The sequence below is a fragment of the Mugil cephalus genome, chromosome 4 (genome assembly GCF_022458985.1).
Source record: "Mugil cephalus isolate CIBA_MC_2020 chromosome 4, CIBA_Mcephalus_1.1, whole genome shotgun sequence".
Classification (NCBI taxonomy): Eukaryota; Metazoa; Chordata; class Actinopteri; order Mugiliformes; family Mugilidae; genus Mugil; species Mugil cephalus.
The window spans coordinates 29913943-29941204 of NC_061773.1; the positions used below are offsets into that span (position 1 = coordinate 29913943).

The 27262-nt window shown below is 41.5% G+C and overlaps 2 protein-coding genes across 3 annotated transcripts in view; one reads left to right on the forward strand and one right to left on the reverse strand.

Annotated features, from left to right (window-relative positions):
* Window positions 1–21787, forward strand: part of mmp24 (matrix metallopeptidase 24) — a 50836-nt gene extending 29049 nt beyond the window's left edge. For both annotated transcript variants that reach the window (XM_047582483.1, XM_047582481.1), the window contains exons 2-10: window positions 2624–2772; window positions 3753–3869; window positions 9591–9690; window positions 10625–10829; window positions 16248–16409; window positions 18699–18904; window positions 19350–19488; window positions 19829–20095; window positions 20929–21787. In XM_047582483.1, coding sequence (XP_047438439.1) covers window positions 2696–2772; window positions 3753–3869; window positions 9591–9690; window positions 10625–10829; window positions 16248–16409; window positions 18699–18904; window positions 19350–19488; window positions 19829–20095; window positions 20929–21290 — 1635 coding nt within the window. In that variant the 5' untranslated portion in view covers window positions 2624–2695 and the 3' untranslated portion in view covers window positions 21291–21787. The remainder of the gene's footprint in view (window positions 1–2623; window positions 2773–3752; window positions 3870–9590; window positions 9691–10624; window positions 10830–16247; window positions 16410–18698; window positions 18905–19349; window positions 19489–19828; window positions 20096–20928) is intronic.
* The window catches only part of LOC125006460 (nuclear factor 7, ovary-like), a 1183669-nt gene that overhangs the window by 1002516 nt on the left and 153891 nt on the right, over window positions 1–27262 (reverse strand). The gene's annotated exons all lie outside the window — the stretch shown is intronic.

Sequence of the window (27262 nt, forward strand, 5' to 3'; positions counted from 1 at the left end):
GATGTCTCTTTATTTTTATTAAAATGTCACTGAACTTAAACTAAATAATCATCCTGCTGTATCGTCCCTGATATGATCCTGTTTGTTTTTTTAATCTGATCCTGATCAGGTGTTAAATGTCCAGAACAAACTGATTCAAACAAACACAGCGCGACTCCTGATGAATAATCTCTGCAGCTTCACACTCACTGAATCTAAGTCATCAGGGTTCATGCAAGAAAAATGATTTAAAGCATTGAAATATTTAAACGAAGCCACTTGTGCTGTTCCTCACTAAAACACTTGGGTTTATTTCTGGATCACTCTGAGTTCCCAGGACATGGTTCATGTTCATGTTGTCGTCTTCTTTGGACGGACGGACGTCTCTGTGAAGGTTGTGGTTCAGTTTAAATGTCCAGGAGATGAAGAAAAGTCTGCGTAGTGTCTGAGAGGAGCTGCAGTAACGGTTGTAGAATAAGAGCTGGTGAATTATTGAACTCCAACAGACTGATGCAGCGTTCAGGTCCTTAGAGGCTCCACTGTTTTTATCAACTCTTTATTTTCAGTTCTCGAAGGAAACCGAGAGGAACGGGGACGCAATTTAAAATGTGCCGAAGTTACCAAATATGGTTCCTGGACCCATGAAGGGTCAAAAGTTGTAGTGACGACGTTCATGACACTTTAAGACCTGGTCCCCAGAGAACTACTGCAGCTTCATGCCAGCAGGTGGCAGCAGCTTGTGTTCATCAATCAAAAGTTGACACAGGAAGAGCTACAGTTAGCTGGGAGGCTAGGAAGAGCTAATGTTAGCTGGGAGGCTAGGAAGAGCTAATGTTAGCTAGGAGGCTAGGAAGAGCTAATGTTAGCTGGGAGGCTAGGAAGAGCTAATGTTAGCTGGGAGGCTAGGAAGAGCTAATGTTAGCTGGGACTTGTCCTATCAGTGTGACTTAATGTCTTATATTTCTATATATATAGAAATATAATAATAATATATATTATATCTATTGTTTTATTTTATGAGTGAAACTGTTTTGATTTGATTTTGTATTTTTTTGTTCCCGTTTGTTTTTGTTGTTTTATTTGTTTGATTCAAAACAAAACAATTCAATATAAATGTTCCTAAATCTGAATGAAAGTGAGCAGAAGGAAGAATAATCTGATATAATAATGATAATAATAATAATAATAATAATAATAATAATAATCCCTTTTACCCAAAGAAAATTAAATTAAAGAAGGCTTCACTGAACCCTTCACAACTTTGACTTTTCATCTCATACAAATTTATACGTCTCTGTTTTGATTTATTTTAATATAATATAAACTTATATAAATATAAATTCAGTCTTTACATCAACACTGGATCGTTTTATTTTGTATTTATATGTTGAATTCTTTCTTTTATTCCTCGTCTCTGTCTGAGTGATGGAGGACGCCTCAACCTGAAATATTAATGATAATGTAGAGAAGAGCCCGGCCTCCCCCTCATTACCTCCCCCTCCTCCCCCATCCACCGCTCATCTCCCTCCTTTCCTTTCTTCCTTCCTTCCTTCCTTCATAGATTTCCCTCCATCTCTGGTCAGATTGTGTAATGACGCCTTAAAGAAGCGTCTGAGAAGTGGAAAAATAATCTGACTGATGTGAGGAAACTGTGGCTCTGCATCAATTCCCAGGGAACGATTCCGTCCTCCGTCCTCCGTCCTCTGTCCTCCGTCCTCTCGCTTTCTGACTCCTCCAGTCGTCCTCTCTCTCATTTTGTTCCTTATTTAACCTCCGCTCAGATAATTCATGTGTTTTTTTTGGCAGTGACGTAAACATGTGTCTCTGTGACGCGTTTAATGCTTCATGTGTTTACGTTTAGAAAAGCTTCTTTCTCTAAATACATCATTTCAAATTGTCTGTTTCTGGATGTTGACGACAGGAAACTGCTGCAAAATAAAAAAAACAAACAATTCTAACTCGATGTGAAATCATCACAAAACCACGTCTGTTTGTTTTTGAGGAAACTAAATGATAAAATGATTATATGATTAAATGACGTGTTTATATTTGATGTGACCAGACTGAGTCTGATCTTCACTGGAGAGACTGGTCTAAAATCAGTCTGTCCATCCATCCTCCTAATCACCACTGATCATTATCTGTTGTAGACAATGATCTGCAGAAACTGTTCAAGGTTGTTCTTGTGTTTAAGGTTTTGAAGTTGACTCCTGAATATTTAGTCTGTTTGTTGCTTTTTGCCTGATGATGCTGTGGCTGATAAACGATGGAGTGATGGATCTGTAGATGAAAAGTTGACTGTGTTCCAGGTCATTGACCTGATTGGATGTTAAATGAATGTAATTAAGTTTTACACCTCAGCATTTTAATGTAAACATGAGACCAGTGAAGAGAAAAGTGTGTGGAGAGAGTCATGATCCAGTCACGGTTCTGATTTGTGAAAGACGGTAACGTCTGGACTTTACTCTGTTATGTGTGGTTTCAGTCTCATGTCTCCATTTCAGAGCCTTTCAGAGTCAAGCCCATCGGTTCCATTCACACCTTTGTGTTAACTGAGCGTTTAACGAGATTCCTGAGGGATGTTTTTCTAGAATCTGTGTCGTCTGAATCTTAATCAGATAAAAGTCTTTTTGTTTCTCCTCAGACGTGGCTGAAGAACTACGGTTACCTGCTGCCTCACGACGTGCGGACATCAGACCTGCGGCAGGAGAAAGCCATGCAGTCGGCCGTGGCTGCCATGCAGCGCTTCTACGGGATCCCAGTGACGGGAGTCCTGGACGAGACCACCATAGAGTCAGTGTCTCCTTTAACCATCACATCCACCTCCACCACAGCGGCTCATTTCATATATGTATTCAGACGTATGAATAGATCCTATGAGTATGTGCACAAATGGCTTTTAATGTCCACATCAAATAAATACAGTTAATGAGTGAAAGGACGTGTTCTGTAGAAAAACAGCTTTCATCATAACTCTTTTATCTTTTAGTTTGTACTGTTTCACTGAGTTTCCTAAATCCACTGTAAAAAATCCACTGCTTGTTATTAATAATAAATTCAATTAAATCAAATTATTACCACAAAGTTTTGTCGGAAAAAAAAGCTAAAATTAAAAACATATATATTTTAAACATACATAATATACATGTATACTTATACTTAGGTTTTAGATAAATATTAATCCAGGATCCACGTGTTTTTAGCTCAGTTTTGGTCTCTGAAGAGAGAAATTATGTCTCTTCAGTAAAAATAATGAACTAAATATTTAGTTCAACACTTAACTTTTTTTTCTTAGCACATTAACATTAAAATGTTAGAAAAGTGGAAAAAAACGTGATAAAACAGAGACCAGATCAGATGATCCAGATCAGGACGGACGTTACTGAGTCAGAAACTATAAATCTGAGAGTGACCTCATGGAAACATCGATCGTTGCTTCATTAGATTTAAATATTAATATTTGATAGTGATAAATATTGTTCCTCTTCTTTGCTGCTTTGGTCAAATTAATCAGGTTTTAGAAGAGCTTTAGCTTTAGCCTCAGCTAATAGACGTCTGTTAGCTAATAGACGTTGGTAGCGTTAGCCTCAGCTAATAGACGTCTGTTAGCTAATAGACGTCTGTTAGCGTTAGCCTCAGCTAGTAGACGTCTGTTAGCTAATAGACGCCTGTTAGCTTTAGCCTCAGCCTTTTCATCAGATTGTCATCTCAGCAGACTTGTTTTTCCTCCTGTTTAAATCTTGATGTTGAAATAATCTAAGCGTTGCGTTCAGGTGGATGCGGAGACCTCGCTGTGGCGTCCCAGATCATCCAAACACCAGTCGCCGGCAGAGGAACAAACGCTACGCCCTGACGGGACAGAGGTGGAGAGACAAGAAGATCTCCTACAGGTATCTACACCGGCCTGTCTCAAACATGCTAGACACTAGACACTCATCAGTCCTCCAGTTATTACAGACAGTGAACTCACCACACAGAGGCTTTAACCCTCTATAGGAACCAGGAACCATATGTGGTAACGTGGTTCCTGGTTCCTCTCAGTGAGGTTTAGTGTCATGTGGTTTTCATTGAGCCAATCAGAGAAGATCCAGGAAGCATCCTCAGGTCTAATCAGGGTCTAATGTGGTCTACAAGGTCCCCCTCTGAACTGGTTTATTAGGAACCATGAAGAAGAACAAGTGTCCTAATGTTTCTAATGTGATGATGTTGATGATGTTCTAATGTGACAAATAGAATTTCCAAGTGTTTCAATGAGTCTGTGAAGGGTTAAAAGTGTTAAAATGTCTATGAGGTTCTGAATGGTGTTTTTCTTCTCCAGTCTCTGTTCTTCTCTGGGCCTGAAGTAAATTAGTTGTGTCCCTCTGTATCTGTGCAGAACGTCCTCTCATCCGTCTCTTCTCTGTCTTTTGTTCTCGCCCGTGGACGTACAATAAAACACTGTGATGATGCCTCATGTAATATGAGTCTAACACAAATTAGAGACGTCCCACGGGACCCTGAACACATCCTCTCCATCTCTTCTCTCTGCAGCTGTAAACGGATAAAATGGATCCGGACAAACCTGAATAAAGCCCATCGTCTAAACTGAACATAGAAAAAGAAATATTCTAAATATTCTGAATATTATAAATATAAATATTCTCAGATGTGTTGTCTCTTTGTGTTTGTTCTGCATCTCTTTAGCTTTTTTATCTCAGTTAGTTCTTTGTTGTTGTTCCTCTGAGGTTCTTCATCATCTTCTTGTTCTATTTGCTTGAAGTTATTTTTTGTTTTTGTGTCATTATTTATATATATATATATATATATTTGATTCTATTTCGGTTTTGGTTTTGTCATTTTCTGTTCTTTTGCCAGTTTCTCAGTTTTCTTACCTTATGCTGATTATTTGTGTCTTTCTATAGTGTCCATTTGTGTCTTTTTTGTGGTCATTTTTTGTTTCTGTGGATTTTTCAGCATCTCTTTTGTGTCTGTTTTGAGTTGTTTTGTCATTGTGTGCCTCTTTGTTTTAGTTTTAATTCTCTTATTCTGTCTCATTATGTTGTCTGTCATTTTCAAGTGTCTATTTCAACTTGTTTTGTGTCTTTATGTGACAGTTTTGAGGTCAGTTTGTCTCTTTGTTCCCGTTTCCTCCTCTCATAACCTGATTTGTGTTATTTTTCTAGTATAGTTTTGTATTTTCTTGTGTCTGTAGTCTTAAGTTATACTTTATCTTTTTGTAGTTTATCTCCTCCATCACCAAACATATCTCGTCATCTTTTTTTTTTTTTCCTCCACATCATCCCACTCAGAGTTCTCTGGGCCTAATGTAAATTACGATGCTCCCTGGAGGCAGTGAAGGCATCTCTCCAGCAGCGCTCTCATGTTTCCTCGTTTCTCTGGAGCCGAGTGTCTCCTCAGGTTTCAGGTTTTGTCTTCAGTTCTTCTTCAGGCTGCGTTACTGGAAATCTTCTTAACCTAATTATTCTTCATCTGAGGCTCCAAACCAGCTCCAGAGCCGCGCCTCCACCCAACCGCCTCCAACCAACCTCCATCCTCATCATCCCACCTCCAACCAACCACCATCCTCTTCACCCCACCTCCAACCAACCACCTCCAACCAACCTCCATCCTCATCATCCCACCTCCAACCAACCACCATCCTCTTCACCCCACCTCCAACCAACCACCTCCAACCAACCACCATCCTCTTCATCCCACCTCCAACCAACCGACTCCAACCAACCACCATCCTCTTCATCCCACCTCCAACCAACCGACTCCAACCAACCACCATCCTCTTCATCCCGCCTCCAACCAGTCACCATCCTCATCATCCTGCCTCCAACCAACCTCCATCCTCTTCATTTACATGGTTTTTATTCTTTATGCTTCTGCTGTTGTTTGACTTCAGTTCTGTACCAAAAAACAACAAATATTTATTATTTACTTATTTATTGGATCTTTGACGTCGCTCTGCATCTCGTTCTTTAACGTTTTGTTGCAGACGTGTTTCCTTGTTTCTTTTCTTTTCTTTTTTTTTTGTCATGTGTTATTTTGTTGCTTCTTCATATTTGAGTTCCTGGTCATTTTGTTCATCTCATGGAGCTTTGAGCCCGACAATAAAGTCAGAACACACAGTGGAACACGGCTAGGTTACTTTGGAAAGGAAAAGCTTCCTTCCTTCATTCCTACCTTGTTTCATTCCCTCCTTCCTTCCTTCCTTTCTTTCCTCCTTCCTTCACTTCATTCCTTCTTTATTCCCTTCCTTCCTTCCGTCCGTCCGTCCGTCCAGGAGGCGGTCATAATGTTATGGCCGTCCTGCTGTCCCTTGTTGTTTTCTGTTTCCTGCTTCGTGCTGGATGGAGACAGATTCAGAGTTTCAGGGCTGTAAATCATCGTCTCTGCTCGACGCTGGAGCTGCAGGATTATGCAACCGTGTAACTAATGAAAATTTCAACTCAGGCCTCTGGGCAGGAGATGGATTTTAAGAAAGAGAGCGAGAGAAGGGAAGATGGAAGTGAAGGGAAAACGGAGAAATCCCAGAACTGATGTTTAGCTTTTGCGTTGATGCTTGTGTTACATTATTCTCAACTTTCCTGCAAACAGAGCACATTAGACTGGAACTGAGCTCAAAGAAGCAGAAACAAAAAAGGTGATGTCTGCGTTTTTAGTGGATCTGACAGATAAAACATTCATATAAATATTCATGGAGCCCTGAGGAGGATCCATCTGTGCTACACTAGAAGTTATTTCCTTTAAAACGAGTCAACACAACATCATCATGAAGGTTGGTCCAGACGTCCACGGTTCCCAGAGGATTTCCCCTCTATCTCCATCTCATTGTAGCCTTCTTGGGGTTTTCACTGAAATGTTTCCACAACTGTTTAGTGGTTTGTTGGGAAACTGATGTTTTTGTCTTGTACTCACTATTTTACAGCAGGGTTCAGGTTGTTGGTGTTAGGGAATGAATTGTATCAAATGTTCATGTTGTCCTGACATTTTCTTTCAGAGTTCACTGGTAGAATTCACAGTTCATTGGTCCATCAATGATGAGCAGATGCAGCAGAACAGGCCCAAACCAGGACATTAGCGCCCCCATGTTTCATGGAGGGATGAGGTTCTGATGCTGGAATGCAGTGTTGGTTCATCTCCAAACATTTAAACCAAACTGTTCTACTCTGGTCTCATCTGTCCACTAAACATTGTCCCAGATGTTCTTTGTGGACAGAGAGCAGTGTCTTTGGTTGTTGAGTGGATTCATCAACATGAACATCAGCCAATGTGAGAGAGGCCTTTAGCTGCTTAGAAGTTCCCCTGGGTTCCTCTGGTTCCTCTCCCACTATGATGGAGTGATGTTTGTTGGTGGACCACTCCTGTGGAGGGGAACAGTCGTCTTCAATCTGTCTGACTCTCTGTGGATTATTTGTGGCTTCCAGACTCTTTACAGATGGTTGTGGAACCTTTTCCAGCCTGATGAGCAGCAACAACTCTTTTTCTGAGCTCCTCACAAAGCTCCTTTCATCTGTTGTCATCACACACTTCAACACAAACATGAGACAAATCCCTGATTCATAGAAACTAAACCAGGACCTGAGTCTCATCACTGATGGAAACACTTTTGTAATAATTTAACCAGGCTGAGCTCCATGATTCTCTTTTACTGAGACAAAGTTACAATGTTACAATGAATAGACAGAACATAACAACCAACAACATAAAACAGGAACACGTAAATCTATAAGACATAAACACATGGACTCTGATTGGACCTGGAAGTGAACATATCCTCATTGATATGTAATTTTGGCTCATTTTCCATAAACACAGGTCTCATATTTCTGTGTTGTTGGTGTTTGATGTGGTTTTCTCTTTGTCTTCCTTTAGTACTTGTGTGAAAATCTGTTGATGTTTTGAATCATTTTCATGTATAAATGTTGAAGGAAATGTAAAATTCTGATGGATCCAAAACCTTTTAATATTTACTGTAGGACATGAAATATGTGGAAGGAGTCACAGACAGTTTTAGGACTCAGACATTGTTAAATATACAAACATAGACAAACGTACTAAACACTGAGACAGTAACGGTGATGCAGCTTCTTTCCGTCTTCACTCAGATTGAGATTCTTCTTTAGACCAGGTTTTATTTCCCGTCTCAGTGGTTTGAGTTCACTCCAGCTGAAAATGTTCTGTTCATTTATTCTCTCTGTTGTCTTCAGGAAGCTGCTGGATCGTCTCTTTATTTCCTTCATGTTTTCTGCCTCTTCAGAGACAGATCGTGTGAAATGAACTCTCTTTACCGTCTCATCCCGACGCTAATGTCCCCTCGTCCTCTCAGCTTTTTATTTCCATCCTCCACCATCATCGTCTCTGACTGTTACTTCCACCTGTCAACACCGTCTCTGTCCTCATATCGGCTGATGATGACGTCTCCACAGCAAAGATGCTACATGAAAGTTCCTTCCTCCCTTCTCTCATTTCCACTTCCTTCCTTCCTTCATTCCATCACCCTTCCTTCCTTCCTTCCTTCCTTCCTTCCTCCCTTCCTTCTGTCACCTCTTTTCCTTCCTTCCTTCCTTCCTTCCTTCCTTCCTTCCTTCCTTCCTTCTGTCACCTCTTTTCCTTCCATTCTTCCTTCTTTCCTTCCTTCCTTCCTTCCTTTCTACTCTTTCCTTCTATCATTTCCTTCTATCATTTCCGCCTTCCTTCCTTCCTTCCTTCCTTCCTTCATTCCGTCACCTTCCTTCCTTCCTTCATTCCGTCACCTTCCTTCCTTCCTTCCTTCCTTCCTTCCTTCCTTCCTTCCATCACCTTTTTTCCTTCCTTCCTTCCTTCCTTCCTTCCTTCCTTCCTTCCTTCCTTCCTTCCCTCCTTTCTTCCTTCCTTCCTTCTTTCCTTCCTTCTGTCACCTCTTTTCCTTCCATTCTTCCTTCTTTCCTTCATTCCGTCACCTCTTTTCCGTCCTTCCTTCCTTCCTTCCTTCCGTCCTTCCTTCCTTCACCTCTTCTCCTTCCTTCCTTCCTTCCTTCAACCCTTTTCCTTCCCTTCTTCCTTCCTTCCTTCCTTCACCTCTTTTCTTTCCTTCCTTCCTTCCTTCCTTCATTCCATCACCCATTTTCCTTCCCTTCTTCCTTCCTTCCTTCCTTCTGTTACCTCTTTTCCTTCCTTCCTCCCTTCCTTCCTTCCTTCCTTCCTGTGATGACAGATAAACCAGATGAAACCTTCCTCTGTCACAGCTGAATAAAAATGGCCGTCACGTCTCCTGCTCTAATTACTCTGTAATGACCTTTCTGCTTCGGCCTCTTAAAGCTCCACATGCGTTGCCATCGTTTCCCGTCCTGCTGTAAAGCCAAAGTATTGATCCAGTAATTCTGCTAAAAACTCATCACATTAACCTTCAGAGGTCTCTGCTGCACGACTGTGGTGACACAACGCTTCATTCTTTAAAACAATTATAGGAAGCTACGATTAGCAGAGCTCTATCCTCAGTCAGCTGATCATTGTGATGAGAGGAATAATCAGACTGATCCTCCATCAAAGCTCCACAGCCTCCTGCACAAACCTTCTTTTATTCTCTTTATAGTTTGGTTGTCGTTGTCTGGTTTATTTATTTATTTGTTTTTTGTCCACAGCATTTCTAACTTCACCCCTAAAGTGGGAGAGAAGGACACGCAGAGAGCGATCAGACAAGCCTTCAACGTCTGGCAGACGGTCACTCCCCTCTCCTTCCAGGTAAATACACCTTAAACCTTAAACCTCAGACCTCAGACCTTAAACCTCAGACCTCAGACCTTAAACCTTAAACCTCAGACCTCAGAGCTCAGACCTTAAACCTCAGACCTTAAACCTTAGACCTCAGACCTTAAACCTTAAACCTCAGACCTCAGACTTTAAACCTCAGACCTTAAACCTTAAACCTCAGACCTTAAACCTCAGAAACCTCAGACCTCAGCCTTTAAATTTCATCAGCACTTAAACACCATAGAAAACCTCAGACCTTAAACCTCAGACCTTAAACTTCAGACCTTAAACCTTAGACCTTAAACCTCAGACCTCAGACCTTAAACCTTAGACCTTAGACCTTAGACCTCAGACCTCAGACCTTAAACCTTAGACCTCAGACCTTAAACCTTAAACCTTAAACCTCAGACCTTTAGCCTTAAACCTTAGACTTCAGACCTTAAACCTTAGACCTTAGACCTTAGACCTCAGACCTTAAACCTTAAACCTCAGACCTTAAACCTTAAACCTCAGACCTTAAACCTTAAACCTCAGACCTTTAACCTTACACTGACAGCCAGACGCAGACTTCCTAGCTTCGCCTTCCTTACTTAACTCTACCTTACCTTCCTTAGACTTGCCGTGAATTGACTTAGTCATTAGACCTCGACTTTTGACTAACCAGTACTGTACTCTTAACCCAACTTAATATCCTTAAACCCAACCTTCTAATGACACAGAGCGCTTGGTCTAATTTATTGTTTAACGTGATACCATAAGTGACATGAAATCTTTCTAATTTCATTTATGTGTCCTGGTATACAAGCATTCTATACACCGTGGTATGATTAACATCAAACAGCCCTTATTAGAGTGTTGTAATAGTTCTTTCTTCCAGTTGAGGTCGGATGATGCTGACGATGTTTGGTGTGTTTACTCGCCTCAGGAGGTCCCGTACGCTGAGATCAAGAATGAGGGCAAGGAGGCGGACATCATGATCTTCTTCGCCTCTGGTTTCCACGGCGACAGCTCTCCGTTTGACGGGGAGGGGGGTTTCCTCGCCCACGCCTACTTCCCCGGCGCCGGCATCGGGGGAGACACCCACTTCGACTCGGACGAGCCCTGGACACTCGGCAACGCCAACCACGACGGTAACCACGGCAACCTATAAAATGCTGACACGCCTTCCTTCCTTCCTTCCTTCCTTCTGGCTTCTTCTTCACTTCTTACCTTCCTTCCTTCCTTCCTTCCTTCCTTCTTTTATTGAATGAATCAACAGAGACAAACAGAAAACTATCTGATCAATCAGCAGTCTGTTCTTCTAAGATTAAACTCCTCCAGATTGTCCTCCGTCATTTTCCCGTTATCTATGAGCAGCACACTGTTGAGACACTGGATGAAAAATGGAGGAAAACAAACTTTTTATTTATTTATTTATTTATTTTTACTCCTTCGTCTTCTTCTATCTCAGTTTGACAAATGACTTCTGCCAGATTCCTTCTGCTTGAATAAATGAGAGAATCTGGTTGGAGAGATTAGCACGAAAGAGAATTAGCTTTGCCCTCCAATTCCTTCCTTCCTTCCTTCCTCCCTCCCTCCCTCCCTTCCTTCCTTCCTTCCTTCCTTCCTTTTTATCAGTTTAGATGCTACATTGCTCATTACTGCCCTCCTCAGGGTGTAATTAAATCATTAACTACAACTGAACTTTGGACTTTACTTGCTTTCCCTAGCGTTACTACTGCTACTGTTCTGATTACTTCCCGATTTCCCAAACTTCTACTTTCGGATCGAGGTCACAACAACATTTAACTGTAGCCACTGTTCTTTGAACCGAACTAAAGTAAGAGATGAACTGGTTGGATGATAGTTTAGATGGTTAATGGAGGCGTGTTTCAGGCTGAGAGTCAACCTTCTAAAGTATTGAACTGCTGGTTGGTAAACACACACATACACGGAGTGATTGAAAGATTAGAGATAAGATAGAAACTGTAAAAAGTCATTTGTGGTATCGGTTTCCGAAGGACGTTGCAAGGACAACAGGGACTCGTTTTCACTCTCAGCTTAAAGCTGATGTTTGCGTCCCAGTCGAGGGACGGTTGGTTATTAACCTGCTGACGCCTGGAGGACAAAACTGAGGGCGTCGTGCACATATCAAAGACTCTGAACTGAAACTAGTGAGTGATTGGTCTCCTGTCCTGAATGACGGAGCAGACAGACACGTTAGCTGCAGTGTTTCTGCTGCTGAGCCACAGATTATACAGAATATTAATTATATGTGACTACATGCATTTAATTAGAGCAAAGATTTCACGTTAGATTTAGGCTGTTGATCCAACAATCACCATTGTGTTAAACTCAACACAAATGTCCAGTGTTTCAGTGCAGACGCACCAGCACAAAGGTATAAACTAGTCAAATGATTCAAATGTTTAATCAGATTAATCACGATTAAATATCATTCATTTTCAATCTATATTAATTTCATTGTTCATGAGCAAACAGACTCCAGAAAGAAGGGAATGCATCTGCACTCAACATGTTGATTAAACACCTTCAACAGTTTCAACAAACCTGTCTTGTGGACATTGTCCAACCAGAGGAGAGCTGACGCTTCTTATTGAGAACAGTCTCTCCCAGTGAACAGTGGCTGCAGGAGTGGACACATATTAGCAGCAGCATTGGCAGCTTGTCTTTGTCTTGGTTTGTCTTGGTTTGTCTCCAGCTGTTAGCCGCGTTAGCCCAAGTGCTAGCAGAATCCCCGGCTAACGTATGCTTGGCTTGGTTCATGTGCTGTTTGAAGCTGGAAAGAAAACTCCTTCCTGCAGAGTGTGATGATACTTTATGTGTCTCCACTGGTCCCTCTTGGTTTCTTTGTCCTCAAATGTCCCATGGAGAGGACCAACGTGCTGTTTAGCGTCTTCCATCTTTATGGGTTGGTTCTGCTGCCTGTCACTACCGGATCAGCTGGTGCTAACGCTAACGCTACTTGGACAAACTGAGACACGTTCACAGTCATTCTGCTGCAGATGATTCTCTGGGTTCAGATTATTAATCACATTAATTATGATTAATCTCTAGTATAAGTGCTTTCAACAACACTCAGTGTGCCTCAGTACAGTGATATTCCCTCTCTGTAGCTTCTTAGTTCTTCATGAGGAACGTGGACTTGTTCTCAGGAGACATGTCCAGGTTCCTCATGAAGAACTAAGACGCTACAGAGAAGATCTCCAGTTCTGGCTGAGGACACATGTGGAGACACTTAATTAAAACCAGGTGTCAACACGTGAACTTAGACATTAATGAAATTTGATTAAATCTGTTTCTGTGTTCCCTTTAAAGGCAGAGACAGACATGAGATGAAATATTACTCAAATATAAACTTATAACATTGTCTTTCACCCTGGATTCTAACAGTTTTATGCTTTTCATCAAGTCTCTATTTTCAGACTTCAGGGGCCGACACATTCTTCCTTTCACTTCTGTGATTTACAGACTTTATCCTTTTATAGAAATTATTTCATGAGTGTAAAATAAATTCAGAGGCCACAGTGAATCCCATCTCACTGGTTTTAAATTGACTCTGGTTGTTGATTTATTTTGGTTTTGGGCCGGTGAGCTGTAAAGTTAATTTCAGCCACGACTCCGACTCCAAGCAGACACTGTGGACACGTCCAGCTGGGACTACATGAGAGACCTGTTTCATCGCGGCGATATCAAACGGCTCCTTTAAGACGGCGTGATAAAAGACGGCGTTATCATCGTGGCCGGGCGGCGAAACAGACGATGGACCAACCACAAGGGAGACGAGCCGAGATGTGAAGAGCACCCACTGGGAATTCCCTCAGGCTGTTGTACTAGAAATCATCTTTATCTTTTCTACAACGTGGACGAAAGAAGAGGAGGAGAATGAAAAGCAGGAGGAGGAGGAGGAGGAGGAGGAGGAGGAGGAGGAAGAGGAGGAGGAAGGCTGTGGTGAGAGCAGGAGATAAAAAGAAGAAAGAAACTGCAGCAAGGAGAGAAGAATCTGAAGAAATGAATGGGCACTGAGTGAAGCCCATCCAGATTTGTTTTTCTGTCAGTAGCTTTGAAGACACTTTGATGCAGATGTTGATGCAGATGTTACTCTGAGGATGGAAGCTTCCGGGGTTCATGAGATGAAACGTGACCCCGCAGGTGATGAATCACGTGATCAGACCCAAGGTTCATCAGCCTTTATTAAAAAAAAAAGGTTAATTAATGAACCAGTTATGAGTCATTAGAGAACCACTCAAACTGTATCACAACGGGTTCCTCCAGGTCCAGGTCGTTCCAGCTTTGTTTTGTGGACATACCTGGATGACTGAGAACCTTCACAGACACAAGTATAGCAATAAATCACCTCTAAAGCCTTCTGGTGGTGGTAACCATGGTAACCTTTACTAATTATCTGCTAATAAACAAGTGAATGAATGAATGTCATTGGGTTGAGGAAGAGTTTCCAAGAGGGACAGAAACATGGAGGTAGAAAAACAAAAGATGAACCAAAGCTGGAATCCATGAGGACAGAGACGATGGAGATGTGGAGACATTTTGGTCGTCCTCTAAGACTCTAGATGTTCAGGACACGGATGAAGAACACTTCTACTTCTTGTTCTTCTGCTTCTGCTTTGGAGAAACAATATCCTCCTCTTCATCCTGTGGTATTTATTGTCTTCCTCATCCTCCTCAGTCTTCTTCTTCTGTCCTATTTCCAGTAGATGTTATGCTCTTCACCGATTGATGTATCTGATCTTGTTTCCATGGTAACACTTCATCTTTGACCTCAGTCATTGATCAGGACTGAGACGTATTGATCCATATTAACCGGTGACAGCTGAAGGAGAGGATGCAAATATATAAGTGTCTTTCGTCTGTAGGTGAATGAATCTTAAAGGAAATTTAAGAAAGGAAAAAGATTTCTCTGAGAACTGTTTTATTGAATGCAAACCTTCCACAGCTTCCACAGATCTGTATAAAATAAGAAAATCAGAAATCATAGAAACAGCACGAGAGGGAGAGAAAATCTAGATCTGTTCACAAAAGAAAGAGAATCAGAGAATTAACGGAGGAGATGAAAGAGTCAGCAGGTTTTCTCCATCTTTACATTAGTCTGTGAATCGGGGGGAAAAAGATAATTATGTTCTGTAATTAGGTTCAAATGGAGTCAAACCAATTACAGAGCTGATGAAATGTATTAATTTGGATTCTGCGCTCAGACCGTGAGAAGCTATTAAACGTCTGACAGCAGCTGCAGATCTTCTTTAACAAAAAACACGCGACACTGGGGAAAACATGGCCTTCTATTCTAGTTCTTAATTGGATTTACTGAAGAGTACAAGTATCTGTAAGACCGATAGAAGTCGTGTTGTCTCGGCCACTTTACCTGGAAACCTGGAGGATTATTCACTTCCTCTGTTTTAGACTGAATCCTCCTTTCTGGCGTTTCTTTGTTTTCTCATTTTTCTCAGTTTCTCATTTTGGAGAAAATCCAAGTGAGCTTCAAGTGCATCCACTGCTCGTTCATAAAGCTTCTCTGGAATCTAGCTAAATTAAAATGGGAAAAAAAGGAACAATTACTCATTTCGAAAACCATACATGGCTACTTTGTAATACTCTGAAAGATCCACACAAATAGATGCAACCAAACACAAAGTGAAGCAAAACAAACTCGAGTAGATCCCAAAGAAACAACAACAAAAATAACATTCATGGTCTCCACAGGACGACTGTAATCCCTGTTTGTCGTAAGTAAAACCGTTCAAAGAGGCTCTAAATAGGGACAGGAATGCAAAACAACCAAAACAAGGATACGTACCAAGCCAAGATTCAAAAAGTACCACAGAACAACAAAGACATCTAAAACAACCATGAAGAGCCTCCAATAGATGGCAAATAACCACAAAGATCCGAAACGACCTCACATATATCCAATGCAACCACAAAGAAATGCAGAGCAAGCACAGAGAGAAAAATAAAAGGCAAGAGAAAAAGGAATAAAAACAAAACAGTCCTATAAGGATGTGATGCAACCACCAATAGATGCAAAACGACCACAAAGCAATGCAACATTTTAATAAAGAAGCACAAAACACCCACAAGAAAACATGCATACAGTGGTAACATTAATGGTAGAAATAATAAAGATTTAATTGGAGTCTGCAGAAACTTTCAGGCTGTGTCACATTAAATCGTTCAGTTATTTTTATACATTTCCATATTTTAAACCCACGGCCTATAAATGGAAGTGATGAAGTGATCCAGTCCAGCAGCAGCAGCCTTTGAAGAAGTGGACTCCTCGGATTTAACGGCAGTCGCTCACATTCAAATTCCTCTTTTGATGTCAGATTCATTTTCTGCTGCTGATGAGTCAACGGATCACGGACTCAGTTAGACTCCATTCGATCTGTCTCTGGTCATTTTTCTGTTTGACTCAAACTGGTGAAGGCTCAACGTGGTTCCGGTTTTCTGTTTTATCGCTTTCTCTACGTCTTTTACCCTCGTCCTCTTTTCTCTCTCTTCTCTTCTAACACTTGTTCTCACCCTCTGTCCAGGTAATGATCTGTTCCTGGTGGCGGTGCATGAGTTGGGTCATGCGTTGGGTTTGGAGCACTCCAACGATCCCAGCGCCATCATGGCTCCTTTCTACCAGTACATGGACACCCACAACTTCAAACTGCCTCTGGACGACCTGCAGGGCATCCAGAAAATCTACGGTGAGCAAAAACACTGACAATAAAAAACGATGAATAATGATCTGTTTCTTAATGCATTAAAAGATTAAAAGGAGAAAATGTAAATGGCAGCAGTCTGAATATTGTTGTGGAACACGGATGAAGGGCAACTGCTGCACCTCCACTTTATAGAAAAATATCAAATTCTTTGTGAAATCTGAGGAGAGTGTGTTCAATGCTGAGATTTCCGCATATTACATGTTATTTATTTTTTAAGAAAAGAGAAAATGAAGTTAAAGGAAGCCAGTGCCTAAACCAGGGGTGTCTAAACCGACCCATTGGCTGGATGAATTAGTCTCTTCAGTCATTGAGGCTATATTTAGTCTGTGGAATGACTGCAGCCAAAGAGACAGAAGACAGTTTAGAGACATTTAGACATTATTACTGATTGGACACCTGATAGTTTTGGACACGGTCCTAAATAGTTGGACAGAAAATGACTTTTAATGGAAATAGTCGGAAATAACTTTGTTGTTTATTAAGTGTGTTCATTAGCTTTTGAAATGTCCAGCTTAGATTTAAGTTCTAAAAATGGTTGGTTCAACATGTTTGTGGTTTTCTAACTTTTTCCTACAGGGATTTGAGAGTTTTAGTCTGGTTTTAGGTCAAATGTGTTCACACAGTTTGTCAGAATGAAAAGATATAAGTGTAAAGTCACACATGTGAGGTTGAGCTGAAAATAATGAAACCAAACGAGATGAAATATAAAGGGAAAACCAAAAGTAGTCAAAAACAACCAATTATACTATGGACACCAGAGGGTTAAAAGGTTAAAATGATTTATCTTTTTGTATATTTTTCTTCTTTTAAGGTTTCAGGGAAAGAAAATATTTCTTAAGTGCATCTAAACAGTGATTCACCCAGTGTTAATGTGTGTTGTATATTATTTATAGTGTTAATGTGACATTGCATTGCTCTGAGTGATTGGAGGACTGTCCACTTCATGTAGGGGTAGTTTTCTTATCAGCTGAAAAAAAAGCCATAAATACAATTTGAAAGCATATATGAAAATAAGCTCCTTGTTTCTCCAGAACCAGAATCGTGAGTTTCCTCTGTGATCGCTTCTTGTAGCAAACAGACGTCGAGTCCAGACGACGTGTTACCAGACTCAGGCTGCATCAGACTAGTGATACTGGACGGTCTGAACACTTGGGACCTAAAAGCTAAAACTTGCCAAAGCAGAAGGGACACACATTCACAGGACGTGAATAATTTATCCTAAAAACCCAGAGTGCAGCTGAATTATAAAGATGAGCTCCATGTGCAGTGGCCACCAGCATTTCAGCATCTCGTCATATCCAGTTACATTCATTACATGCTTTTATTGTACATGATTTATTTTATTGTCTATAGCTGCTGTAGTTGTTTTTTTTATCTTTAATATTTTTTATATTATTTCTGTTTATTGTTGCAGAGCCAAAGAGCTGTTTTGACCCAGAGAATGACAATAAAAACGTCGTCTTCATATTCCTAAACAAAACAGAGCAGACTTTACTTAGAAATAGAAGAAATATTAGAAATCTATTCCTTGGTGTTTACACCAGAGACACACCTCCTTAATGCAGCGTAACGTTTGTTTGTGATGTTAAGAGACAAAAGAACGTTAAAACGCTTCCGTCAGGTTGGAGATAAAACACTGAGGAGAAATATTTCTGTCCAGACGTGGTTGGAATCTCAAGCATTTATCTGCTGCTGGTTCTGGTTCCCCCTAATAATCAGTTATCTCCACGTTAAAGGTCATGAAACACCAGTGACATTTAAGAGTCAGTGTTGAAGGAAACAGAAGCTAAAGCAGCTCACGATATTTCTCCCTCTGTGTGGATAACAAAGTCTTTTTATTATTTATTAAAATATCGACCGTCCACCCTGAACTGATTTTATTTGACATGTGAACGTGACGTTTAAGGGGAGTGAGCTGAGAAAAGATTTTTCTAGATATAATGAGGTCAAATTTAGATCCTGTTGGAGTTTATTTTTTATTTTATTTGACTAAAACTAGGTCGGTGGCTATTTGGAGCAATAAAGTAAAATGGTAAATAGTGGGAATAAATTATGAAATAAAATAACAAATATGAATGATTAATATAATAAAGATAACTAGTTTAAAACTAGATGGCTCGAGGTTATGAAATAGCATCGAAAATTATTAAAACACTAAAATATTACCAAATTTCCTTCCTTCCTTGCCAACCACCTTCCTTCCTTCCTTCCTTCCTTCCTTCCTTCCTTCCTTCCTTCCGGATCTGGATCATGTCCTCTGTCTCTCCTCAGGTATCCCCACAGCCATGTTGGAACCCACTCGGCCGTTGCCCACGTTACCGTCTCGACGAACCCACTCGACCTCAGAGCGTAAGACCTCCCGCCCGGCCCGGCCCCCCGGCGACCGCCCCGCCCTCCCCGGCAACGGCAAACCCAACATCTGTGATGGAAACTTCAACACCGTGGCCTTCTTCAGACGTGAGATGTTCGTCTTCAAGGTGAGGAGAGACGCAGCGAGTGCGCGAACCCGACAAAAAGAAACTACCGCAGCTATTCTGTGATGCTCCCAGATGCTAATATTAGCAGTGTGGTCAATAATCTAGCATCCTTCCTTCCTTCCTTGTTCCTAAATCTGGATCATGTTTCCAAAGTCTCCAACCATGTGTTCCTGGTTCTGGTCCAGTGGTAGGTAGAGATCCATCAGAGGCAGCAGCTGATACAGTATTCTACTGACCACATGGTGGCGCTGCAGCTGATTTACACACAGTCAGAACCAGCCATAATCCACATTAGAGGAACTGCAGTTTTTAGAACTAAACTCAAATGGAGCTTTTCCCTTCGATAAGAGACGATCACAGTAACGAGCTGAGCTGAAGAAAAACAGCAGCAGGTTTAGCGTCACGCTGCAGTGATGCTGAATCTCGTTGTGTTGTTGTGTTACAGGACCGGTGGTTTTGGCGTCTGAGGAACAACAAGGTGCAGGAGGGTTACCCCATGCAGATCGACCAGTTCTGGAAGGGCCTGCCGCCGCGCATCGACGCCGCCTACGAGAGGTCCGACGGAAAATTCGTCTTCTTCAAAGGTGAAATACTAAAACTGTTCTCTCTTGTTTTTTTTTTGTCCTCAAATGTCCCATGAAGAGGACCAACGTGCCGTTTAGCCTCTTCCACCTTTATGGGTTGGTTCTGCTGCCTGTCACTACCAGATCAGCTGGTGCTAACGCTAATGCTACTTGGACAAACTGATACACATTCACAGTCATTCTGCTGCAGATGCTTCACTGGGTTAAAATTATTAATCACATTAATCATGATGACGGATTAATCTGGGTAAATTTTGACAGTCTCACTCTTTTTTTGCTTGGACTCTGACAATAAACTAACAAGATAATATCCACTCCCTTTTCCACCTCCTGGTTCCAGGTGATAAGTTCTGGGTGTTCAAAGAGGTCACGGCTGAGCCGGGCTACCCTCACAGCCTGGTGGAGCTCGGCAGCTGCCTCCCCAAAGACGGCATCGACACGGCACTTCGCTGGGAGCCCGTTGGGAAGACCTACTTCTTCAAGGGCGACCAGTACTGGCGCTACAACGAGGACAAGCACACGGCTGACCCAGGATACCCCAAACCCATCACGGTGTGGAAGGGAATACCGGACGCTCCACAGGGAGCCTTCATCAGCCGGGAGGGATGTGAGTGTTCAGCAAATTATTCTTTAGGGTTGATCTGGTTCCTCAGTTACTCAGTCAGTGTGTGTTCTGCTGAGTAGAAACTAGAAGTAACTGGTGGCTGTTAGCAAAACTACACCTGCCCACCATCTCTGGCTGGATACACTAATGGATAGATGTCTGGATTGTATAATGAGCTCAATGGTAGAATGTGATGACGTCCAGGAGAAATAAAATGTCCAAAGGTTGAATTGTGTGAACGTTGCCTCCTGTAGTGAATCAGTAGCATTTTGGAGCCAGATTCACTTTAAGAGGTAAAAACCCAACGTGGAGGAACTTTGGGTTCTTTGGTTTGATCCTAATGTCCAGATGGAGAGTGGACCTGGTTCTGTTTCACTAGAACCTTTGGAGAACATGTGAGCTCTGTGGTGTTTCTATGAACTCTGGGTCCAGGTCTGGTCCAGGTCTGGTCCAGGGGTTGATGCATGAGTCCAGAATGATGTCATTACTATCAGGGTGGTTTCTAGTCTCTGATCTAGAAGATATTTGAGTTCATCACTAATTTATCAGACACAGTGTTAGTGACGTCTGACCCACAGAGACCAGGGTCCACAGAGACCAGGGTCCACAGAGACCAGGGTCCACAGAGATGAGAGTCCACAGAGACCAGGGTCCACAGAGACCAGGGTCCATAGAGACCAGGGTCCATAGTGACCAGGGTCCACAGAGACCAGGGTCCATAGAGACTTGTCATATTTTATTTTCTAAAAATTAGCAACAGAGTAAACCGTCTTAGAGCCACTCTTACAAATTCCCTTTTTCTTCTTTTCCATGTCCATGTCGTCCCCCCTACTCAGACTACACTTACTTCTACAAGGGGAAGGAGTACTGGAAGTTTGACAACCAGAAGCTAACAGTGGAACCCGGGTATCCCAAGTCCATCTTGCGTGACTGGATGGGCTGTGACCAGTCCGACATGGAGCGGTCCGGTGGAGGAAACCGCGGAGACCGGCAGCTGCCTCTCGATGATGTGGACATCATGGTCGCCATCAACGACGTCCCTACGACGGTCAACGCCATCGCCGTGGTGATCCCCTGCATCCTGTCGCTGTGCATCCTGGTGCTGGTGTACACCATATTCCAGTTTAAAAACAAAGGGGTGCAGCAGAACACCATGACGCAGCACTACTACAAATACCCCGTCCAGGAGTGGGTATGACACGCATTTTGCAAAAAGGTCAGAGGTATTTGGAGACGGGGGATCGAGCTGCTAGCTAATGTTGGCTACTGGCCAAAAGCAAAGCAAAGACGCTGATTATGCTAGCTACAAGAAGACTACGAATGCTCTGTAGGAGTAGATTTAGACTTCGACTGTTGGTGACTGTGAGATTTGTGTCAAGTACGGCGAGATCTGAAAGACAGAAAAACTGACTGGATCTTCCCTGGATAAAAATAAAACAGAGGGGAAAATTAACTTCTTCTTCTTCTATTTCTTCTTCTTCTGGGACCTAACGCACCGCTCTTCTTCTCAGTGAAAATAAAAAGAAGTTAAAAAAAAAAAGGATCTGGGGCACAAAAGAAAATGTTCCTCTAAGCCAGAAACCACCTCCAAGTTTGTTCAAACAACAGTGAGTTAGTTTAAACGAAAAAGAAAAAGAAAAGTAATGGTTTATAAACATCAAACTTGAAGATAAATACAGGTAAAAAGGGCCATAACGAAAAGAGAATCGATGATCTCTCTTTGTGAATCACTGAGTTTCGTGTATTTTCAGTTGTATGGAAAACTGTCAAAGAGGACCTTTTTCTCTCTTTTGATTTTCACCATACACAACAAAACACACCACACCATTCCTGGTTTACAACTTAGCTCGTCACACAACAGAACTGGAGATGTGTTGATTTACTCCACTCGGACCGATGGTTTTTATGCAGACGTAGAACAGTTAATCGTCGGCTTATAGAGAAACATCCGCAACAGCTCAGCAGCCTTAAAGTGAAACGATGGATTCAATCCTTCACTTTTACCCATAAATGTAAGAATTTAAGTGGTTTCACATTTCCTACGTCTTTGAAATGCTCTCAGATTTAAGAAGAGCTCCAGAGGTTAGTTAAAAGTATATCCTTGATGGCTGTAGTTTAGAAACGAGTGAGCGCACACCTGAAGAGGTAATGTTTTTAGTGATTGTAGAAACTATCGGTGGTAATGGAGCAGTGTAAATCAGTTTATTAAAAAAATAATAATAATAATATTTATAATAATCTAACCCTCTATTTGCATTTTACTTGAGCGCCGTTTCTTTTTAGCATGTAGCATTGGTGCAAACCATAACAGCAAAGTATTTATTTAGTTTTTCACTCACATTCTCTTCAGCTGAATTTCATATATTACAGTAGAATTTAGTTTCTGATTCAGCGAGTTTCACATATTTTATATTATGATGCTATATTAGATGCTACTGGAGATTAAAAACATTTCACATAAAAAAATGAAATTACATGGGATTATGCAGAACAACATATCACTGAAGAAAGAGGAGTAAAGTTTAACAAATGATTGTGTCTGATGGACACGTTTTACTGTTTCTAATGCAGATAGATGTAGATCTACATCTGGTTCAGCTTTTTGTCTTTTTATCCTCATTTTTCTGGGGATAGCAGCTCCTCAAGATGTAAATCTCGAGTCTCCTATAAAATTCTATTCATAAGCACTTTGGTTTAAGTTCAGGAAAAAGGGATTGTTTTATTTAAGGTCAGTGCAAATCTTTTTCTGCGTCAACTCTTCTCTGCAGCGCTTCTTGATGTGTTGATCCTAAATTCTGTAGTTTTGTGAGTCACTGGCTGAGTTAGTCATAAAAACATCTGACTAATTCCCTCTTTTCTTTTTTGCTGTAAATGCACCGTGCGCGTATGCAAAGGCATCTGAAGACATTTCAACAACAAGAAAATGAACGTTACCTTGATTAGATGCCAGTAACATGCTGTGCATTAATTATTCTCACAGCCTTTATAAATTTATTTGGTTTTTGTTTTTTTGTTTTTCCATACGAGCGTCTTCTTCAAGGAGATTTCACTGCAGACAAAGATCTTCTCATAACTTTCACCAAGAGTCCAAAAACAAATCCAGTGTGAAGTGTTTCAGCGCTTACTTCATGTTGCATGCAGAGACATTTGCAAAGAAAGATGGAAATAGAGAAAGAGCCACAGATTGAGTTTATTAGTATTCAGGCTGTGACTTTAATGAAGTACCTCTGTTCACAAAGCTCTAATGGGGGCGACTCGCCCTCCACGTCTCTCGCTTTAATCCCTCCGTCTTGTCGCACTGTTTTCCGGCCTCTCGTCTTTGTCTCGTTTTTAATCGTCCATCTGTCCATCCTTCGTTTATGTTTTTATGTTCAGCTGTTAATAAGTGCTTTATTTATTTATTTTTTACTGTGGATCGTCCTGGTTTTGGTGCCAAAACTATTCTCGTCTCTGGTTCTGATGCATCAGCTTTTAAGATGGATTTTTTTTTTTTTAACGTTGTGTGAATCAGAACAGAAGCTGTGTTGGTGTCTGTGTCGTCTCCAGGCTGTGCAGGACTTAGAGGTAGTGGTGTGTGTTTCTGTGAGGCACCGATGAATCGTTTTATAGGATCAACCTTTGCTTGTGGTGGTGGCTCAGGACGGCCTTCACATCCAGTCTCTTTACTCCATGTTGGGGTTTTACTGAGGGTACGGGACTGGATTTTAACTCTTCTTACCGTGTTGCAGAGCTTGGACTTTGTGTTACACGACGCTCCAGCAGCTCTGAGCAGAACGCATGCTTTATTTAAACACACAAGCTGCTCATTTAAATGCCATTAACTTCCCAACGTGACTCGTAATGGTTCACTTAGAGGCTATCCAGCTCCCCAGAGGATTGCTCAGACCTTTCAACCTCCAGCTGGAAGTCAGTGTTTATCCAGAAGTCTTCAAGAGGTTTTTAAACCCAAGCAAACCATGTTTTTAATGATGCATCCACTTCATTTTCAAGCTTGGTCTCTCTCCATCCCCCTCGGTGTGATTCTCATTCTCTGGGCTCGGTACCTTATCCGGCCTGAGCTCCATGTCCTGCAGTAATTGAATGTGTTCCCGCCGCGTATCTCAGCCATTACTCTGCTGCCGCTGTCCACAGCAATTCAGCACATGCAGCATTCAGCACGAATCGATGGCGTTCAATATCCTGCAGCGCTGTTTGGACTCTCTGGGGTGAAGCGCGTATTTGTTCCTGGAGGTTGTACAATAAACACAGAACAAGACATTCTCTGCTCTTACCTTAAAACATGAACGTCCGTCCGAGGGAGGAAATTACTGCTGGATTGATTTAAAAGAACAAACGGCAACATTCAAACAGAGCAAAATGGAAAAAGCTGCTCACATTTAATCTTCATCCACTGACGCGCTGCTTGTTTCCCTGATTAAATGTCAGAGGCTGAGGAGCCAAATTTAAACCCAGAGACGAAACGAACACATTGGAAGAAGAAAACGTTTAAAAGGAAGAAGAAGCATTGATTCATTTGTTATTGGATGTCGTTGTATTGATGCCTCAAAGGCTCCGTTCAGACCTGATCTGGTCTCTAGAGTCCGTCCGTCCGTCCTTCCTTCCTTCCTTCCTTCCTTCCTTCCTTCCTTCCGTCCAGGAGGTGGACATCAGAGATCAGATCAGATTTTATTCAGATATTCTAGGCGTTTAGAATAAAGGATCTGGAGGAAGATCAACAGGAAGTGATGTCAGTGCATCTGGTTTGGAGCTTTGTGTTACGGTTTAAGTTGTCGTCTTCCTGAACTCTTCTGGATTAAAGTGCCTTTTGCTCGAGGGCACTTCAGCAGCAGATTGACAGAGTCTCTTCTCTCATTGACTTTCACTGCACGTGTTGAGGCCGGTTGGTTCGTGGGACATGAGCTTGTGCTAATGTTGCCCAGATATGAGGCCGGTTTCACAAAGGCTGTAAGGAAGGGTCCTTCTTTCCTTCCTTCCTTCCATCCTTCCTTCCTTCTGACCAGGTCTTAATGTGATAATGGAAGTTAAAGTTACACAGTGTAAAATTTGAGTTTGAAATATCAAAATTTGCTAAAAATAAATACACATCTTTGCCAAATATGATAGAAATGAGCAGAACAAGTTAACAGAATCAGTGCTGTTATAGGACCAGAAAAGCTACGACATCGGCCTCAGAGCTGCATCGTACCCACGACGTCCTTCATGGATCAGACGCCTCTATTTATCTGGTGCTCACTGACGACAGGATAGAAAAACCTTTATTTGTGCCTCAGTGGGGAAATTGGTGTAGATTTGACTGATTTAATCTTTATTTTCATGATTATTCTATAAAATTCAGAAAGATGTGGATTAAAAACACGCCACTAGATGCACAGGATCCAACGTCATCAGGTTGTTTTGCAAATGTTTCAGGTATAATTTAAGGTTTTGTGCTTGTGGCATAAAACACGACACAAGACTCGAATATTAAAACACTGAATGTTTCTGAGCTTCTAGATCATTTGTCCTGAAATACTTTTATCTGTGAGATGTTCTGCATAAAATACAGACCGTGTTCGTTGGTCTCTGTGAAACCGGCTGCTGTTCTCGAATCATCCTCATCAGGTTTTTGATTTAAAAGGAAACTTTGTGTTGGTTTAAGCAGCGAGTTCATCCTGAGGAGACGGAGGATTTGTTCATTTTGAGCCTGAATCTAGTTTGAGATTTGACTCAGAGGAGACGCCTCCGTTTATCTGGTGCTTTCTTAGTGGAGATTTGCCTGATTTAAGCTTTATTTTCATTAATATTTTATAAAATTAAAAGATTGAAAACATGATACAAGATGCACAGAATCCAAAGTTACTGATAATCATGAATTAAACACATTCTCCAGTAGGCTAGGCTAGTTAGCTTTCAGCTTTTAAAAATATCATTTTGCAAATATTTCAGGTGTAATTTAAAGGTTTTGTGCTTGTGGCTTAAAACATGACTCGATTATTAAAACGCTGAAGGATTAAAAAGAGACGTAGAGCAGGTGAAAACACTAGTTCACACCTGAACAAAGTGAACAGGTGATTTAAGTCACGGTTTGTTCTGTGGTAAAGAGACACTGCTCCTCCACTTTAAACCCTCCGGGGGAAAAGTGTGTAAATATTCCCTGATTTACAGAAAAATAGCAGTTTACAGTGTATTTCAGCAGATGTCTGTCGTCGGCAGTGGAGGAGGATACTTGAAGAAAACATCCTGTGGTTATTGCATTGTTCATGTTACGTTAAAGGAGCATAAAGACGAAACGTTGTGTATGTACATGAGGTTTTTACCGTGTTCTTCTCTTATTTATTACTCTGTTCTCGTCACGGAGGGCGAAGGGTCCTCTGGAAATTTGCCTCCTTTGTGGATATTGTGATCAGACCTGGGACAAACCACATGTCATTAATCTTCCCAGAGTCGGGCTAACGCGAGGGAAGCTAACGTGGAGCTCGCTGTGGGTTTGTCTCCGGTCTCAGGACGTTCTGGTGGATTTTGGACAACAGTGAGTTGCCTTTAAAGGTGGACTTAGTTATCTGGCGTGGCCACTCCCACACAGGGGGCGGAGTCAGCGGAGATGGTGGAAATTCAGAAAACACACAAAAAAAAACAGAAGCAGATGTTTGAAACCGATGCAGTTTGTCGATGTGTGAAGAGATAAAGTACAGTTTTAACCGTTTTATTTTTGTTTAAGATTGAAAACTGGCTAATAGCACGCCGCGGCTATGCTAGCAGCATGCTACCAGTATGCCCCGCCCCCTGACACAGCTTTGAACTTTATATATACGTGTCTACGATGTTTGTGAGACGACACTGAAGTTTTAGTGATTTATTCTGAACAGCACAATAATTTTACCTCCATGGAAAGAAGTAAAACTTATTTCTCCATAAATTATTAATAATATTTATTATATGTACACATACGTCTATCTACATGTGTATATACACAAACATACAAGTACGCGTACAAACACACACATATACTCGTTTCCCGCTACATTTCTTAATTCCTCCATGTTGTGCTGATGTACTCAGAGCTAATAGGCTATTAGCGCTATCCTTAGCTGTTAGCCTAGCCACGTTAGCCAGTCTGACTTGTGACTTGTGTTATTTCTTGCTTTTGCTATAACACACTTTAAAACACACTCAGCTGTTACCAGGTTTACA